Genomic DNA, 19,396 nt, shown 5'->3' on the forward strand with positions numbered 1-19,396 from the left:
GTAAATAATAAGGGAGAGAAAAAGTTAATTGCGTAACATTCATGCTTATAGCCTTTACAGAGCGCTATGGCCCAATCTTTTAAATGGGACGGTGTGGGATGTATTATCCGGTGCCATGTTTCCGTCCTGCCTTTAATAATAATTTTGAATGTCAATAGACAATAGACTTAGATTTAGTCCAGGTGTACTCCAACAATATGCTGTGTAAAAGTATACGTTCATCCTTAACTTAAATCATTACACTATCAATCCAAACTTTAAATTTTCAATTTATATTTACACTAAACTGCCCTGACTTTTATGTCCGAATATGGATTGGATAGAACCTTCTTTTAAACATCAAGGCAATGATCTCAAGCCGATCAGGAAAAAAGTGCGGCAATTTACTTTGTTAAAAAATTTAAGCTTTACCCTGTATCCTAGAGATTTAGCAATTATTTGATGTTAGTTGAAGGTAAGAAGTTAAGAAAAAAAAGAAGAAAAAAAAAAAGCCATAATGAATAGGGAGCATAAAAAAGTGATGCTTTAATGGCCTTAGATTCCATGCACTAACTTCCGTCACCGAGTGCTATATATTAAAGCCTAGTAAGGTAAAGTGGGAGTGTGACGTGGAAGAGGTTAACTCTTTAGACTGTGATCACAACAGAAGACGTGGATTAATTTTTTTCTTATAAAAGTTATCAGATGCACCTTACGAATATAGAACTCTTGGATAGGTATTATTTTGTAATTGTGTAATTATAACTATAATTATTTTTCGAAATCTTACCAGAAAAAACAATTATCATAGTGACTATGATAAATCCATTCGATCCGTTAGCAAACATAATGCATAAAAATCTGTTTACAAAAAAGTATATCATTATATAATCCGAAGATCTTAATTTATGTATCTATAGTAACACACAAGCACACACTATCTATCTGTCTATTATCTATCTATCTATCTATCTATCTGACACATATGTGACCTATCTTAAATGAAATTGAGCAAATACGCTAAGAACTTTTAGTTTCGTTGTATTGTTCAAGTGGTTAAAAGTAGTTTCTAACAGTAGTGACTCAACAGTCGAAACTTTTCAACAGATGCTTAAGCCATGCAAGGAAGGAAATATATGAATGGTTATGTATGATTAATAAAATTGCTTAATATACTTTTCCCTTGCATAAATAGAAAGAAATTTGTTTCCAATTGTATTAACCTATCGTTACTTATTCAATTATTATGAAACTTTTTTTTTTGCCTTTAATTTATCTCATAAAAAGTTTTCTTTATAAGCTAAGAGCAATATCAAAAACTATGCAATCTCGTTTTAATAATAAAAAAAAAAAAAAAAAATACACGTTGGTAAATAGACAAAGCTAGGCTACACAAACAAGTAGGCTACAACATAAGGTGGTTACGGTGCATTGTTAAGTTATAGACTCAGAATCAACACAACGGGATAGTCAGTTATTATAATTGTATAAAATTTGTATCTTCCACCGCACTAACAAAAAATTCAAACTTGTTTTCTCACATAAGTAAAGAGACAGCCACATATGGGTCCGATGATTGGTAAGCTATAAAGGAAAAAAAACAAACAATTTGATGTTTTAAATTTTCTTTTTATTAAAGGAGCTTGAAGTATGCCTCTTCACTTTCAGTATTCCACTACTGCCCCACGTACACCTAAGCAAATGCTCATCTATCGTCAGTATCAAGGTTAATGTCTACTAAGAATCACGAAATGGATAAGCAGTGAATCGAAAGACAAATTTTATCGGTAATTCCCGCGCGCTTGATAATAAAACAGATTTGTAATGTTTCCCAGTTAATTATTTAAATCTCATAATTTTGATATATCGAAGAAGAAAATTACGTTAGGCCTATTTGAGAAAAAATGTAGATCTAGATCTATAGTTAAGATAACGGTAAATCTAATTGAGATGCTGCTTTGTTTATAAAAAAAACGGAAAGACGCAATGATTAAAATAATTTTCCATGAAACATTGAAACGCCATTGCCTCTAGATATAGATCTAGTTCTAATTTAAAGCAGACGGATCTTTTAGAACTGAAAATGTTAGGTTGTTGCGTGGTGATAAATATAAATTGATAAATACTGTTGGTACAACAGACCTAAGGTTTGGTTACTTACTTTTGTTTCTGTTTAGCCACAAACTAGATCTTGATTTTTGTTTTTGTTCTGAAGTGTTTCTAAATATAGTGATTTACTAACGATGTTACACTTATTAAATGCGAATATTCGTTTGTTATTAATCTCTGCTCCATTTTGTAGTTGCTCTAGTTTCTTTATGATTTCTTGAGTTGAGGGCTCGAAACAAACGATGCATATTCTAATATCGGTCTAACAAAGGTTAATCAACATTTTAGTTGTATGTTTCTGTCTAATTTGTAAACAATAATAAACCCTTATGTTTTGTTTGTTTAATTAGCAATCATACAATGTCACCAATATGGTGATTAAATAATAACTTTTCATAGATATTTTGATTTTTAGTCTGTGTAGCCTAACTAATTTAATAAGTAGTTTTTGTTTGTTTTCAAAAAATTCAGACATGATTTTCATTAATTATTTTACTGCCCTAGTGTTTAAAAAGCATATGGCTCAGCTCTACCTGACTGTTTCAAATTGATGTACGGGTATTTTTTTTTTAAACATATCAGAAATAGCGGCATTTATAGACATACATAGTATAATCTTAGTTTATAATATATTTAATACCGTATTTTCTACAGTTTAACCAGGGGTGTAGCTAGGAATTAGCCATCATTTGGGGGCTGTACCTTTTGAAGGCCCCCTGCATTTTGCGTAATATTTAATATTTGAAGTAAAAAAATAATTGGGGGGGGGGGGCATCAAGTGGGGGTCCATTGAGATTTTCAAATTCTCCCCCTCCTCCCCCCACCGTAGCTACGCCACTGAGTTCAACTCTCTTTATCATCATAAATTGGGATGTTAATACTAAGCCTGAATGTCCTTATCGTGTTATGACGAATTTCTTACTGATCATCACATATCCGTTAGTCCAGTATTTCCCAAACTTTAGACATATGCGTACTCCAATTATAGGTTTTGTAACTCTTGAGTAACCCCCCCCCCCCAGCCCAAAATGTACTTGCATGAGTAGAATGAAATTGTTTGTGATAGTACAGGTAATATAATATGGTTCCATGGTATATACATATATAAAATGCTTTACAGGAACATGTAAAACTAAATACCAACCTTTAACCAACAGACCTTGATTTGCTTTTTATTGTATAACTGGTGAGTATATTTTAATACTATATATTTGAATACAATTAATTTAAATTTTCGAACGAGAAAAATAATGTAATAAATTTTATTTTTTTTTAATGAAAGAAATAGCTCGCTTACATTTTTATTAACAGTAAAGAGCTTAGACACAACGAGGAAGAGCTTTTTTGGAGGGGCGAAACTACTTATAGGGCCATATATTTATTTTGTGATAAATAAATTAGGCGAACTGTTAATAACAAACAATGATGCACGCACATATTAAAGGACATAATTTTAATTGTACTTATCAATTTCACACGAAGTAATTTATATGTAGAATAAAAATAGGAAATTGTGAATACGTGTAGGCTACATAAGTTGTGTTATGTTTGTTTCTCTTTTCAATGAGTTAAATCAAAGTAATTACATTAATTATTCACGTTTGTTTCTCTTTTCAATGAGTTAAATCAAAGTAATTACATTAACTATTCTATGTCAATTGAGAATTTTGATACTGATACACAAATGTTGGCTCTAGTAGTCAGAACTTTATTACTTTTATAATGTTTAGCTGGATGATTTTTCATGTATCCCTGTGGGTGACATCTCCATGCCCACCGAAGTTTGTATTTACCAAACATAGCGAATTACTTCAATAACCGACATACAATCAGAGGTTCATTACTATTTATCGTAATAACACTCTGAAATTGATTATGTGTTTTGTCTGTAGCCAGGTCAGGTTAATGGTTTTGTAGTAACTGTTACCTTTTTCTATGTTTCGCTGTTGTATTCATTATTCTAATCAAGTCACATTTTACGTCACGTTAAATGTCGATATCCTATATTACATTTTATTCTCATTTTTAGTACAAACTATTTTTAACACATTATACAGGTATTATATTGTTTCAGTCATTTTCACACAAAAATATGCTGCGGATCATCTTCTTGTACGCCTTGACTTTTATTGCGATTGTTGTGAATGGTAATTATCAATATCTATATTTACAACAGTTTAATACTGATCAAGTTTGTGTGTATATATATATATATATATATATATATATATATATATATATATATATATCATATATATATATATATATATATATATCAATAAATATCTATATATATCTATATATCTCTATCTATATATATATATCTGTCCCGGGGGGGGGGAGTGTTTAAACTTAAAGCCCTCTGGAAGGGGGGGGGGGGTAAACTCAAAATCCCCCTTGGCTACGCTCAAATAATTTCGTAACTGTAGTTTGCTTTAATTTTATATTGGCGACGTGGTTTTAAGCTTCAAACCCCGCTAAATAGGGTTTTAACTAAAAGCCTCCTGGAGTGTGATTTAAACTCAAAACCCCTATTGGCTACGTTCATAGAATCTGGTGACTGCTGTATACTTTAGCCTTATATTAAGAGGGGGTTTGACAATAAAAAGATGAGGTTTAAAATTCAAAATCCCCCTTTGCTATGCTCATGAAATTTTGGTGACTGTCATTTGCATTATTTTTGTTTTTTGTTTTATAGAAGAGAAGTTTTAATTCCCCCCCCCCCCCCCAATGGCTTTGCTGGAGCAAGCGAAGGTTTAACATTAAAACTTCAACTAAACAAAACAAAATTAAAGCAAAAATCAGTCACCAAATTTAACCCACCACCCATACCCCTCCGGGAGGAAGGGGATACATTTCAGGGGGGGATGAGGAGGGTTAAGCCCCAACCTCCCTGGCTACGTCCATGTATATACATGTATATATTCATTGGCCTCCTTCAGTCGTAGAACGACTATGGTTCATCTCAGAGCACACATGTATATATACACCATTATCTTAAAGCTTATGTGTGTCAGGATCTGTACAAATAATGTGGAAAAATGACTTAGTAAACAACAAAAGTCTTTTGTTTTGGGGCGAACGCAGGTTCGTCTGGTGTTTAACGAAAATCATCATGTTGTTATAGGGCAGGGTATAGGCAAGTCAAGGAAAGCCGTTGTTGGCTTCTAAAGTATTTTTTTTTTGGGGGGGGGGGGGGGAAGGGGGAGTAATTTACTATATAATTTACAACGTGATAAAGAAAATGTTTACTAGGAAACGTATTCTAGTTTACATTTATTAATCATTGATGAATAGGCTATGGTACGTGCCTTCCAACTTCGTATTCCATATTTATACCAAGTGTTTCATTCGCTTACTGAAAAAATATCATATTTTCATCTATTTAAAATGTTTCTTACAATTATTTTTTTCTTCTGTATTTATCTTCAGCAAATTATGGTATCACCTTAAAGGAATACGACAGAAATTGTGGACAAGTTCTAATTGAGGATGTGGACAATATTACGTACACTGCTTTGGTCAGGTCGACGACGAATAACATGGATTTGAAAAATTACTTAGTTCGTTTTCATTTGCAGAGAAAAGATGATAATGAATTTGTACAAGTATGTGAACGGAAAATATACAAAGTTTTCAAACTTAACAAATAATAACACAGACACAGAATTAAAGGAAGTGTAGATAATCTATGGTTTTCGAAAAGTACATAATTACTTTTGTGCACTTCTTAGCACTGCAGAATGAACGTTTCTAAGATCTTTCATATATAGCAGTCCCAACCTAATTCAACCTACGAATCATTTTAATTTTCGACCCTCGTGTCGCGAGCCACATGACCAAAAAGGTAAAAAAAAAGGGCTTGTAGGCCTAGTTGTCCTCAAACTATTTTATTAGAACCCCCATGGATCAAGTACTTACATTGATAAATTGGGATATTAAAAGTTTATCTTAAATCTATTTTTTCTACGTGTTTGAAAAGGGCTTTCTTTCTTTACTTTAATTGTGAGCAACATAGTAGTTAGCCTCACCACTGATTCATGTCAATATTTGTCAATAATCCCATCGATACTCCAATCTCTAGTACGATAGTTTAACAATCCTTATACGCGGCTCAAACCAAAAATTCTGTCATATTTTTTTATGCTGTTTCTATGTGGGTTTTTTTTTTTTAATTGAAACAGCTACACTTTCTTTATCAAACAGATGTGTTGGCTTATTATCATGTTCCACAAATAGATCCGTTGAATTGTTCTGGTAGATTCGTAATTCCATTTTTATAAAGACATAACTGTTAAAACTCGTGGTATAAATCCATCAGAGAAAAAGTGATGGCCCTAACGTAGGTAAAGATACTTTTAAAAACTTTTATTTTTAAAGGGTGTGGGGAGATTTTCTACACTTTGTACCGATGTTTTGGCGGGACGGATATAAGCTCGTCATGGGCCGGATATGGCCAGCGGGCGTATTTTGGGCATCACTGATAAATAGCATAAAAGAATTTGATATTATTGTATTTGAAACATGTTTTTTCAGATGTGTGAAGTAGACCTTGAAAAAGGATGCGAGGAAAAATTACAGAAACAGTGTTATTGTAGAAACAACTATGAAATAGTGTGGAATACCACTGCTATACATGAAGACAGTCATGCACAAGTAACAGCAAGTTTAAAACATAAAGCAAATGGTAAAGTGGAGTCTAACAATTTAACAGTGCCACTGATCTTGAAAGGTATCAATTATTCTCATTCTCTGTTACATAATTACATAATTACTGTTATGACAGAAACGTAGAATTGAAAAAAGACTTCAATTCTCTACATTAAAGTAACAATTGATTAACTGAAAATAAATCCTTAATTAGTATGTTCTATTAATAATATGAAAACCATTCAATGTAAATTTATATCAATATATACCAAGTTCATAGTTCAGCGTACATTTTTGTTAACAGTGCCAAATAGATAAATGTATTGTCTAAAACTTAAGCTAATTGTCAACCTCTAGCAATCTCAGGATCAAGCTTTATTAAAGTGAAAGAAAAACTTAATGTAGGCCTATCATTATTAATAAGACTCCGTAACTTAAATAATATTGAGTCCTCATTAGACAAATCAGGACGTATGGTCCGTTTTGGAGAATGGACGATTTGGAGATAAATAGTAAGACATAGTAAGAAATAAAAAGTCTTTCAAAATATTAATATATTGTTACAAATAAACAATGACAGGTAGAGGTCGACGTGTGACCCCGGCGAGATGACACAGCAGCGAGTGTTCTCTGGAATCTACGCGTATAAACAAAGACAGGATGTGACGTGTCCTCACGTGTTGTTCCAGAAGTTACTAGCAGTGTTTTTGCTATATTCGAGAAGCGATTAGGAACTATATAAACCAGAGAGTTAATGTGAAAGCCAGTCATTGGTAGAGTCGTCGGTACAGTCGACGTTACTGTTGTCTACTGTGCGAGACAGTAGAAGAGAGATGTGTACGACTTACTGGAGTATCCACAGTCGTTAAAGTCTATACAGGGACTTGAGAAGTTACAGTCGATGTAAGACGTGTACGGTTCCGAGTCGGTATAGTTGAGTACTACCTGGAAGAGCTGAGTAAAGCGGAATACGGCTCGATGCAAGATGAGAAAAGAGTAATTTCGACAACCAGATATTGTACTGTCTTTTACACTACATGTTACAGTGACGAATTGTTAGAGTTAATAGTCAATAAAGTCATATGAAACTGAAAGTTGAGTCGTCAAGTTCTTTGCAGTGTTTTTTTATTTGTGTGCCTACTAGTACATTTAGCCAGAAGATTCAGAAATACGTAACATGATGTTTTTGTTGTGTATATGTATTTCTGTTCCATACATGTACGTCACAAATTTTATGTGTTAGGTAACTTTTTCCATAAGATTTTAAATCATTGATTGTAGTGCCATTATATGACCCATTCAAGTCAAAATTAAGTTTGTTACGAGGTCTTCAATAATATTTATTAAGAATTTAATAAGTAGATTTTCACTATGTGTGCATGTATGTGTGTTTTTTTTCCCTACGTTCATGTTCTCTAATTAATCAATACATATATATAAGTTTAAATTGTTATTATTTGTAATGTTTTATTACTGAAAGTTAACCTAAGTACATCTATTGTTGACGTGTACGTAACTGGACAATAAGGCAACCAAAGGAAGATTTTTTTTACTATCACATGTAAATATTTAAAGCGAAATTTCTTGTTTTCACTTCGAAGACAGTTTTTCTCCCCACTTCTAACGTGTCTATATAAAAGATTAGGGGGCGTAGGTCCTGACCTAAGGATTCCAACGTGCTTAATTGGAAGTGTAAGTGAGACAAATATTGTTCTCCAACTGAAAATGCTCAAGTTATCTGAAATCTATGGGATTAGGAGATGGGTAGATTTATTCATTGTTCATTATTGACCTTAATTTCAGGTACGAATCTCATTCATTATATTTATTAAAGTACTTTAAAGTCCATTTTTCTTTGTACATTAAAAAAAACAACATGTTTACTACAAATATGTTGAATGCTTTGTAAACCATCGACATGACATAACTAATGGCGGGAAAACGTTCCGGGGCCAAAACGTCTGGTACCGCTATCTACTATTGTTTGGAATAAAATTATTTAAAAAAAAATGTAAAACAATAACATTGTGTCATGTAACTTGCAACTTGGCTTGTGGTGTCTAAAAATATACTGAACTGATTTAACATGTCCAGTGAACCAATCGTTTCATTAATAATGGTATTGAGTAGTATAGACTATACTATAATAACGCTTAAGAGTGATGCGTTATTGCCCCCCCCCCAAAAAAAAAAAACAAAAAAAAAACGGTCTACTACTGGAGGGGGGTGTTCAATCACGGTGATCTTTCTGGCTTAGTAGCGTCATGGTTTCAGAATTTTATATTATCTAGAATATAATGTAACAAACCATAATATAAGCTGTTATACGATTTAGTATGTTATTATCTAATCTAGGATAAGTTTTAATGAATATTTATATATGTTATTATATAATCTAAAACTTACGAAAGTATGTATATGCTGATGAATAATCTTGTATCAGATCTAATAAATATTGTGTGTGTATATATTTATAACGTATAAGTATGTTAAAATTTGTTCCAGCACCAAGCCTGGTAAATGTCCATCTTTTAGTTAATGACCAACTTGTACAACACAATGGTGAGATTCATATTTCAAATGACGAAAAGAATCTGTCAATACGATTTTCTACTGACGATGAAAAAAAGTTTCAAGACTATGGTCTTCACTTTGATGTCGAGCACTATCGAGGCAGTTCAGTCAGGATCAGTCTGAAACCAGAAAAACTAACTATCAACATAATGATGTGTGACCGGAAGCTAGACCATTTCAACTTGAGGATAAAATATGGTACGTTAATTGTGGTTATAATGCTTTGCCAAGCCTATTCTAGGCAATGTCATATGATATTCAAAAGTTGTTTCACAAACTATATATCGTGCTTGGCTACATAACCTGGCACACATTTTCTTAACACCTATTTATGAATTTTTTTTTCTATTTTTTATATTTTTTTTCCTTAAGATGAACAGACTCAAAGAACTCCTGAAAGTTTGGAAAGTTATACAACACCGCAAGGTAAAAACATGTTTCACAAACATTGCAACAACAAAAAATGTTTAGCCTTTTGTTAAAAACTTCCAAAGAATGTTTAGAATCTTTGGTTGAAAAAAATAGAATAAACAATGTTATATCATCTTTTAGATATAATTCCCAAAGGCATTGCAAATAATATTTTATGTATCAACTAATACTACCCTGAATCCAAAATGTAAAAATATGTCAGAAAGTGACATATATATGAATGGACCTCATTCACCCAAACTAACGGTCAAGTGATAAAAGAACGGAAAAAAAAAAACTGTCATGTGATAACCATTATTGATTAAAGCTAGATAGCAATTTGTATAGAAGAGATAGGGAAACACGTGGCTCAATGTTGTTTGTTTACGATTGGTGAATGAGGTCCATTCTGTCACAAATGAAAGAGCGGATACATATTGAGTTAGAGATAAGGGAATAATGATGGATTGTTAATTATTTTATTTTTGAAAAACATAACGTTAACTTTGAAAGATACAGCGTTAGGCTAATTACCGAACTATTATGCCATTTTGCGAAAAGGTCATTATCACTTCACAATGACAGGCCGATGTGTATTTCCCTAACTAAAGTCAGGTACCCATTAGACCTGGATTAACTTAGGGAGCCCTAAAAATACCGAATTTGAAAATCCCAGTCTTCATCAAGATTCGAACCCAGGAACCCAGGTTTGGAAGCCAAGCGCTTAACCACTCAACAATCGCGTTCTCGTTGTACTTATGTGGCAATTTGAAATGTTAACGTCATTGTGAAGGTTGAGTTTGTTTCTGTTTTTGGAACTTAAACTCATCTAAGACGACAAAGATGTCACACAGAGGGTGCCTCTTGACAGCAATCTCACTTCAGTGTGAAATAGCAGAATATTGTTGGAGGCATCAAACTCATTACAAAGCTTTGAAAGCAGTGGACAGTTTAAAACACACAATTGAAACCCTAACATCGTTTCCTATTCCTTCTAGTATTTCTTGAGGTATTGACTAATATTCGGCGATAAAATTGAATATCATTTATAAATGTCATTTGTTGACTCGTTTTGCACCCAAAAATGAAATCCAGACAAGCTTACAAGCATACTTGGAGCAACATCTTTGCAGACACTACAAATATGTTTGAAAAGAGATTTTTATGTACAAATTTGTCAAATACGTCACGTGCTGTAGAAGTCGTTTCAAGAGCTTTGCAAAAGAGAAACTTAAAATTGACATACTAGTGTAGACCAGTAATTGTGATAAAATTACAAGTTTGATGATAAATAACTGAAATGGGAGTCATACCTGCATCCAACATCTCAAGCATTCACCTAGAACTCCCAAAGAATACATGGCGCCAAGGTATGGAAGCAGATGTATTTGGCCGCTGGCAGTCCACAGCTTCATAGTTCAAGCAATTCTGAAAAGAAGCTTTAACCGTTCAACGACTGCTATGTTTTGTTTGCTTTATTTGCCAGCAGTAAAGTTTGGTTTTCTTGACTCAGTTTAGATTTCACAAACTGTATGTCGCTGTCAGCAAATCTCGGATGTTTGATATCAAAATGACATTTCAGATTGGTCGGATTGATTAATTCTGATAATATAATTCCGCAAAGGTGCAGAGCTGCCTTTCCACGCGTCGTTTTATGGACAGTAATTTAAATTTTTAGAAATACTCATGCTGCGACAATTAAAACGTTTGATATGGTTCCGATTCAGTTGTTGGCATTATCTATTTTCGAATGACATTAGAAATAAAAGCTACCCATGAAAAAGTGTGTACAGTGTACAGTATCAAGTTTGCAGACAAAGATCTATTTTTCCAATAGTCGTAGGCGACCCCTGGAAAATCATCATTCGACCCCCATAAAGGCCGCGTCAAACAAGTTGAGAACCCCTGGTCTAAAACATTTTTAAATTTTGGGTGTCTGGAAATTGGGCTTACGGTAATTTGGGCACCTGTAAATGTGTCGATTTTCGACAAGCCGAAAAATTGGGCACCGAAAAAATGGTCACTCTCTAATATAGCGCCAGAGAATGACTACTCGTTCATTTCTAACATAAAAATAATAATATAATAATAATAAAATGGTAAAACAGCGGGAAAGGCAGATTGTCCTAGATTCTATAAATTATTTAAATTATTAGAAATGGATGTGTACTATATACTGATATAAAAAATTGGTAATTGTACATTTGAGCAGTTTTGTAACAGAATTAAATTTTCTTTTGATATTTATGAATAATAAGACTATTATGCCTCACTATATTATCTCAATCTGTGTCATGATTTTTCTTCTTGAACAGATTCAGACGAACAAGACAATGTGTCTGTAAATTGGACCATTCCACTGGCAGTAATTTGTGGGATCTTGTCGATAGCGTAAGTTAAGCCATATGAAAGTGTTAGTAAAACTGCCATTAGCGATTGCTTGTCTACTATATTTGTAAGGATGTATATTATATATACGTTTAAATAGAAACATGTTTTCATCTTTTTGTAAATTATCAACACCTAAATTATCAACACCTACGAATGGCGATTTATGTCGTCTCATTGAAAAGTCCTTTATATGTAGAATCATCTTCAGTCTCTTTTTGCAAGATCGCATAAAAATAATACAGTGGTAGTAGTCAAGATGAAATGTTTCATGGAAAATTGGATATCACTAATGTTATTAAATTATACGATTTGTATTACTACTTTTATTTTACTACTAGATGCGATGGCTCGGGATGTTCGCCGGATGAGGACAATTGCATCCCGATATTATTCTGTGCGGGCAACTCGCGTCTGGCTCAACAAAAACTGGTTGCCCCACCTCCGTTACGTGGATGTGATAAAACGGGATTTAAAATAAGTGAATATTGATACTGACCATTGGGAAGACATAGCGGTGACCAAGAAAGCTATGGACAGCGAGAAAATATGGACCTCGGCTCTTGCCATACGGAAAATGTCCGGCTCCAAAGCGAAAGTTAACTTGACCTGCAATATAAGTAGGTGGACGCGTCTCTCCAAACTAGGGCTCCACAGCCATATGAAAAAGTGTTCGAAATGAACCATAGTCGTACTATGACCGAAGGAGGCCAATAGATAATAGATGTGTGGAAAGATTGATAATATATTCAAAGAATGCGATAAGTGTTTATATTAAACATAAATTAACATATGGCTTTATTTTTTTTTTCAGATTGATTATTTCTTTGTAAGTATATTCAATATATGATGTAGTCACTCTGTTTTTTTTGTAGATGTGATGTATAGAATGAGAGGGGGGAGACATAGAAGACTGCAACTACTAGATATATTCATTACAGTGTATAATTTAGAGAAACGTTTCTCAAACTATAAAACGTGTCCCCCATAAGTGTCGCTAGTATCTTTCAAGTGGAGCGCGGCGTCCAGTCAAGAAAAAAAAAAGGAGTGCAGGCTGACGGAGCCTTTCTAAAGAGGCAAAAAGTTTATTTTTTCATTTCAATGTCGTTATTTGAATTTTTCATTGTCGTTATCAATCCATCTTCCACTATTAACAATATTTGACGATTAAAATATTTTAAACGTCGCTTCATCTTCTAATAAGCACTTAAAATGTTAGGCGAGATGAATCTGCAACAATATTGACTCAAACCTTGTAAGAAGGCATTTCAAAACGTATTCTTTAAGGATATTCTCTTCGACTTTCTTATGTTAGAATGGTACAAATTCTCTAATAGCTGTACATCATTATGATGACAACTTTTGTGTGAAAAAAAAAATATCTTTAGCAGAATTTCTTACTTTACACAGACAGGATCATAAAACGATTATGCCCAATACAGACAAAAACGTGCTATATTTAACTCAAATATTCTCATATAATTAGACATTAATTGTTAGGAGATTTATTTATTTTTTTTATTACAGAAAATAGTGGGGTCACTCCCGTGACTCCGCTGGAGAAGCGCTCCTCGTTTCTACTATGCAAAATACTTTAAAATTATCTACAAAACACTATTTCTGAGAAAAAAAAATTACATTTGATATGTAGATTACTTATAAACATATAGCAACTATTACGGCAGATTAAAACCAGAAAAATAGTGTTATAATTCTGTTTAATTCTGTCTCTAAGTTTCTCTTCTTGTTCATTACATTCTTACAGCCCTCTGAAACCCCACCTAGGGCGCTCCTCAAGGCCACCAGCTATTTAAGGGGGTCGTGAACGAATATCTTCTCGTTTAGGGGGCACAATCGTACAAGTTAGAGAAACACTGATTTAAATTAAATTGAAAATGAAATTATGCTTACATTTAAGTTAAAAAGAAATAAGGTTTTTAATTCGTTTTATCCTTTCTGTTTACACAGGTATGTGAATGTTCCTACTATCAAAGCAAAAATTAAGGAAATGAAGCTGAAGCCAAAAAAAGCGCAGGAATGGCCATACAATGGTAATGCTGAAGTCAAAGAAAAACTAAACGGAAATTTTGTTTAAGAAAGGATCATATTCTACTTGTAACGATAAAAACATTAACGTGGTTACATCGTACGCATTGCGAGTTTTCAAACTATTATTAACACTCGAAATTTCAAACTATCTATTAACCCGCATTAAATCACTCATCTATCACTAATTTTCTGGAACCTCAGAACATGATACTGTGTAAAATATTCGTTTGATATCCTAAAATCTAGGTACTAACTAAGACACGGTTTTTAAAGATTCGAAATCAATCGGTGAAAATGTTAGGGAACAAAATATATAAAACCCTTTGTATTAATTTTTCGTTATTTCCCAAACGGGTCACTGCACCTATCTGCACCAATTTAGAAAAAAAAATCAAGAGAATATTATGTTTAAGAATAACTAGCTGCTAGACTCTATATTTCCCCAAACCCAAAAAAAAAAAAAAAAAAAGGAATTACAAAAGAAAGGATCAACCTATCTAATATTTAAAAGTATGAACAATGATTTCACTTTGAAATGCAAATAAAAACAATTAGGCTTCCAGACCAGTGGCGTCACAAGGAAGGTTTAAGACGTGTTGTTGACTCCCGAAAGGATAAAATAATAAATAAACAGCACACGTTTTTTGTTGTTTTTTTTAATTGTCAGATTAGATACCTGAACAGGTTCAAACACAATTGCTATAGAGAACTATATAACCTAATATTTTTATAACGAATTTTTTTTTTAATTGCTTAGAAATGTTCAATAACTTTAAACTATATTTTACCAGCAAAACGATGAACCTAACCTAATGTTTTGCGACAGTGATTTGGACTATAATAGGAAACACTTTTCATCGAAGTTAAGTAGGGGCTAACAGCTTTATTTCAGGAGATTGGTCAACCGATACCGGCAGCTAACGTTTATTAAAAGATGAAAGTCTTTAGATTAAGTATTAACGAAATCTCACATGCCATTAAATGTAAATTCCGCAGAATGGGAAAAGAACCATTGAGATTTCTGGGGATAATGATTTAGTGATAATGATTTAATGGGACGGAAGGTATTTATTTCATACCATGATCGAAAATACAGCTTTAGCCTAGACCAGTGATGCCCAAAATACGGCCCGCGGGCCGGTGGCTGCATCCGGCCCGCCGAAACGTTGGCAAAAAGTGTAGAAAATCCCATCTCATAAAAGAAAAAGTTTGAAAAAAAAAAGTATATTTCTCTACGTTAGGGTAAATGGATTGGTACCGATAATAAGCCACCATATTCTTTTTTATGAAGATAGAATGGCTCTTTTAAAGGACATAAACAGCTTTGAGAAACCAAACACAAATAAATGAATCAGCATTTTTGGTTTGAGACGCGATTGCTAGATTTTACCTAGAGAGGATGGTTAACGAGAACCATTTTTCGGGGGCGAATGCATAAAAAAGTGTTTTCTAGCAGAGATGGAAGAACTGTGTTCTGAAAAGGAGAATATGTTGATGTTGTCAGCCTTTCTCTTGACAATACAAGGCAAGAGAAAGATATAGGTAGATATCACCTTTCAAAAGTAACAGAAAAAACAGATTTCGAAATGATTTCTATTGCCGCCAAGAAATCTACACAACATATCTGATACTGCTCAAAATCTTGGTAATAATTCGTAGAAAAAAGAACAGTTTTAAAATCACAGAAGCTAGTAGCTATGAGGAGCATGCGTGGGACCACCACTAGCAAAGTCCTGTCAAAGACGTTTCAACCATCACATAGAATCTTTCTCTTGCTTGTGAGAAATTAGTGGGAGTGACTACTGAAGTTGCAACAAGCATAGTTGACAGCAACAGTTATTAGAAAAGTTGTTGAGTCAAATGGGCCCAGCCTCGGTTGCTTTATTGAATTGAGGGGGCAGTGTTATGACTCTACATTGAGCACTGTCATTTGGCGCGACATTGTGTACCAGAGGACACGACAGAGAACAGAGGAAGGAAGATGGCCGATGATTAGAGATGTAAACAAGAAGGCCTGAGATGTGACTCTGGGTTTGGCTCTAGATGTAGTTTATAATTGATTATTAAACGTTCTGTTTTATATCACTTTCTTTGAGGTTGATTGCTAAGTTATAGCAAGCAATATCTTGTATTTTGTTCTTGCTGCTGCTGACTATTTGTAACTTATTTAAAAGAAACGAAACAGACATTTAAGACTTAATTTGATAAGTCGTGGGAATAAAGTTCAAAATGAAAAATTTACGGGTAGTATAAATAATATTCTTCAGGATTTGGAAGAAAAAAAAAACAACGGAAAACATTGGCAGCCAGACTTGGAATATTAAATCAAATGACTAGGAAGTCAATGTTATCAATAAGAAAAAAAATAAAGAAATGGAGGAACATCGTGCACAGGTTGTGTGATATCAGAATGTTGCTAGCAAAGTGTAATCACACACACACACAAATAAAACTTAGGTTGAGTTCATACATGTAAACCACGTAAAAGATTTACATACCAGAAACATAATGTCTACAAGGTAGTAAGATATCTTGATTGAAAATGTATCTGATATAACTAATAGGATGTCCGAACTACAGGATTTAAAAAACGAAATAACAACTAATGAGTTCTGATATCTAATACGCATGGAATAGGATGAGCTTGAATTAATGATGTGATGAAGTAGAAACAATATCTGAATCCTATGAAGGAGTACAAGCAATTTTTAGAGCCAACAGAAAGACAACTAACACTATTTACTTATCTTATATCTTACAGACGTTACCGTACTTCAAAAAAGAAGATGTATAGGGAGGGTGTGTAACTATTTTAGTGTATATATATATATATCTACGAACATGCTTGACTAGCCATGCCAGTGTGTTATTTTCTTGTCTGACCACTCCACATTTAGTCTAACAGCCTTTATTTTTTGAAGTTATAACTTTTTATTTAACTTTTGCCCATAACTATATATTATATATTATTGTGCACGGAGTCGCAGCTTTGCAGATATTGGCAATTTTTTAAAGACGAATATTTACTGATCTATGTCACGTACATTTTTTTTTGTTACTTCTTTAAAAATTGATGTTATTGTGATGTGAAAAGAAAGTACCTATATATTCAATGTTGTATTAGTTATAGAATTGTAAACCTGCACATTCCTTTATAGAACACTACCAAGACCGGCTTTACAAAATGCATGGATGCTGGCAGGTACAATTTTTTTCACACAGTGGTTCCTTGCTATGTGAGTCCTTCCGTGTATACAGGGGGTTAAGTTGATCCATAAAAAATCACAAATGATACACTGTATTGTATTTTTTTGTATCGGCACCGGTCAAACGAAAGTCTCTATTAGTATTGTTTCTTTGTCACGTTTAGAAACAACTAGAAAAGATACGAAAAAGCTGATTTCTTCTTTAACTAAAAAGTCGTGTTTGAGATTTATTTATTTTGTTCCCCTGGCAATCAAATCATTAAATAAGAACAATCTAGTATAAACTTTGTCACATGTAAATTATGAGTGAGTCTGGTGTGAATGTACACTTTGGTTTCTTATAGTTATAATGTTTTTTGTTTGGTGTAATGCACAAATTGTAAGACAAATTTCCTTTCGGATAATAAAGATTATTATTATTATTATAATTATTATCAATAAAAGGTTGTTGAAATTTTTTACTCTTATATGATAATCTAAAACGCTTTTCTGACTTTTAATACATTTAGATTTTTTTTACCAAAGGCTTAGAAGTTTCATTATTACTAAAGGTTGTTTAGTTTGTTTTCAGGAGAAAAACACCTCTAAACGATTCTTAGAAAAATTACTACTATAGGAAATCAAGTCAATGGCTTGAAAATTGCGTTTGTTCATGCACAAATCTGGAGGTGAAAATACATATATTATTAATTACCCGGTACCGAAATAGCAATCTAAGCGGCTAAATATATAACGCTTACTTACACCTCATTTACAATCTTTTACTTTTTCGATTTCAATGTATTTATATTAAACACCTAACTGTATTAAGCGCGTGTTTTTATTTTATTATTTTAGGTGTATTGAAATTGTTTAATTATTATTTTTAAAGAGTGTTTAACCTTTTTTTTTCTACTTCTACTTTTCTCTTTTTTTCTCTTTTACTAATTCAATCTGAATGTATATATATATTAAATGCCTAGCGCCTTTTTTTTTTGAGTAAATTGTTTGATTATTGTGTTAAAAAAATGAAGAAAAAAATCGCTGTGTTTTTTGTTAATTTTTATGTTGTTGTTTTTTTCCCTATGTATCTATAGAAGAGTGCTTAAAGAGTGTTTAACATTTTTTTTTAAATGTCATTAAATTAAAAAAAAAAAAAAAACTAATTTTTTTATTTATTTATTTAAAAAAAAAAGGGGGGGGGGTTGAGGATTTAGTTATTATACAAGGGTATTTTGAAGATCAAGGCTAAAATTAATAAAACATGTAGCATCATATTGTAAATGAGGTTTATTCTATAAAGGAAGTTTAAAATAAATCGTTCTATTCTAATTTGATGCATAGCTAACTTAAATTGACCCATCCATATAACGAAAACAGTGCCTTTGCCCTGTGACTGCTATGTAGTGATGGTTTAACAATAAGCAATAATCATCATTAAATAGCAGCAGATGCAGGAAATGAAAAGAGTCGTTGCGACAATTCAGCTAGAATGGGTCTTTTAGATAAAGGTGTCCAACAACACACCCATTGCAGTGCAAGATGAGGCGCGGGGAAAAGATGTGGAAATCTTCCCCTATCTCGACAGTATCCTAGACAACCATGGAGGAACAGATGTCAGAACCTGCATTGGTAAAGCTCGAGCAGCCTTCCATTAGCTGAACAACACCTGGAAATTTAGGAAAATAAGTACCACCATAAAGATCAGGCTATTTTAACCATTGTTAAGCCAATGTTAAGCAGAGAACTGGAGAACCACCATCACCACCATGGAAATCCACAGGCCAGACAAGATCTCAAATGAGGAACTGTGGCAAAGAACAAAGCAGAAACATATTGAAGTAGATATCCTTCAGAGACGCTGAATGTGGATATGTCACACCCTTCACAAGCCTGCATCCAACATAACGATACAAGCCCTAACCCGGACCCCCAAGGAAAGGGAAAGAGGGGACGGCCCAGGAATACATGGTGCCGCAATTTGGAAACTGATGCCAAGCAGATGGGCACGTGGGGACAGTTTGAGAGACTCGCCCAGAACAGATATGCCT

General features: G+C 33.2%; 2 protein-coding genes across 18 annotated transcripts in view; one reads left to right on the forward strand and one right to left on the reverse strand.

Annotated features, from left to right (window-relative positions):
• LOC106076788 (uncharacterized) overlaps window positions 1-19,396 on the reverse strand; it is a 71,773-nt gene that overhangs the window by 25,669 nt on the left and 26,708 nt on the right. The window contains exon 1 of one of the 12 annotated variants that reach the window (XM_056011444.1): window positions 770-1,238. The exons of 6 other annotated variants lie outside the window; for them this stretch is intronic. In XM_056011444.1, the coding sequence (XP_055867419.1) occupies window positions 770-863 (94 nt within the window). In that variant the 5' untranslated portion in view covers window positions 864-1,238. Of the gene's footprint in view, window positions 1-769; window positions 1,241-1,520; window positions 1,926-19,396 lie in introns of those variants that run through there. 5 more of the 12 variants (XM_056011442.1, XM_056011443.1, XM_056011441.1 and 2 more) reach the window with 5 other exon arrangements.
• On the forward strand, window positions 636-18,388 carry LOC129922979 (uncharacterized). Of its 6 annotated transcripts, none has more exons than XM_056011457.1 (10): window positions 636-716; window positions 3,209-3,274; window positions 4,163-4,235; window positions 5,521-5,696; window positions 6,625-6,820; window positions 9,244-9,510; window positions 9,685-9,738; window positions 12,039-12,114; window positions 12,926-12,940; window positions 14,080-18,388. In XM_056011457.1, the coding sequence occupies exons 3-10, from the start codon at window positions 4,181-4,183 to the stop codon at window positions 14,204-14,206; spliced, it is 966 nt and encodes a 321-aa protein (XP_055867432.1). In that variant the 5' UTR covers window positions 636-716; window positions 3,209-3,274; window positions 4,163-4,180; the 3' UTR covers window positions 14,207-18,388. The 6 variants fall into 6 exon arrangements, with proteins under 6 accessions (XP_055867432.1, XP_055867435.1, XP_055867433.1 ...); XM_056011460.1 differs by having other exon boundaries at window positions 695-716; window positions 4,146-4,235; XM_056011458.1 differs by lacking the exon at window positions 636-716 and adding an exon at window positions 1,987-2,126 and having other exon boundaries at window positions 4,146-4,235.

This window comes from Biomphalaria glabrata, chromosome 14, assembly GCF_947242115.1.
Source record: "Biomphalaria glabrata chromosome 14, xgBioGlab47.1, whole genome shotgun sequence".
NCBI lineage: Eukaryota > Metazoa > Mollusca > Gastropoda > Planorbidae > Biomphalaria > Biomphalaria glabrata.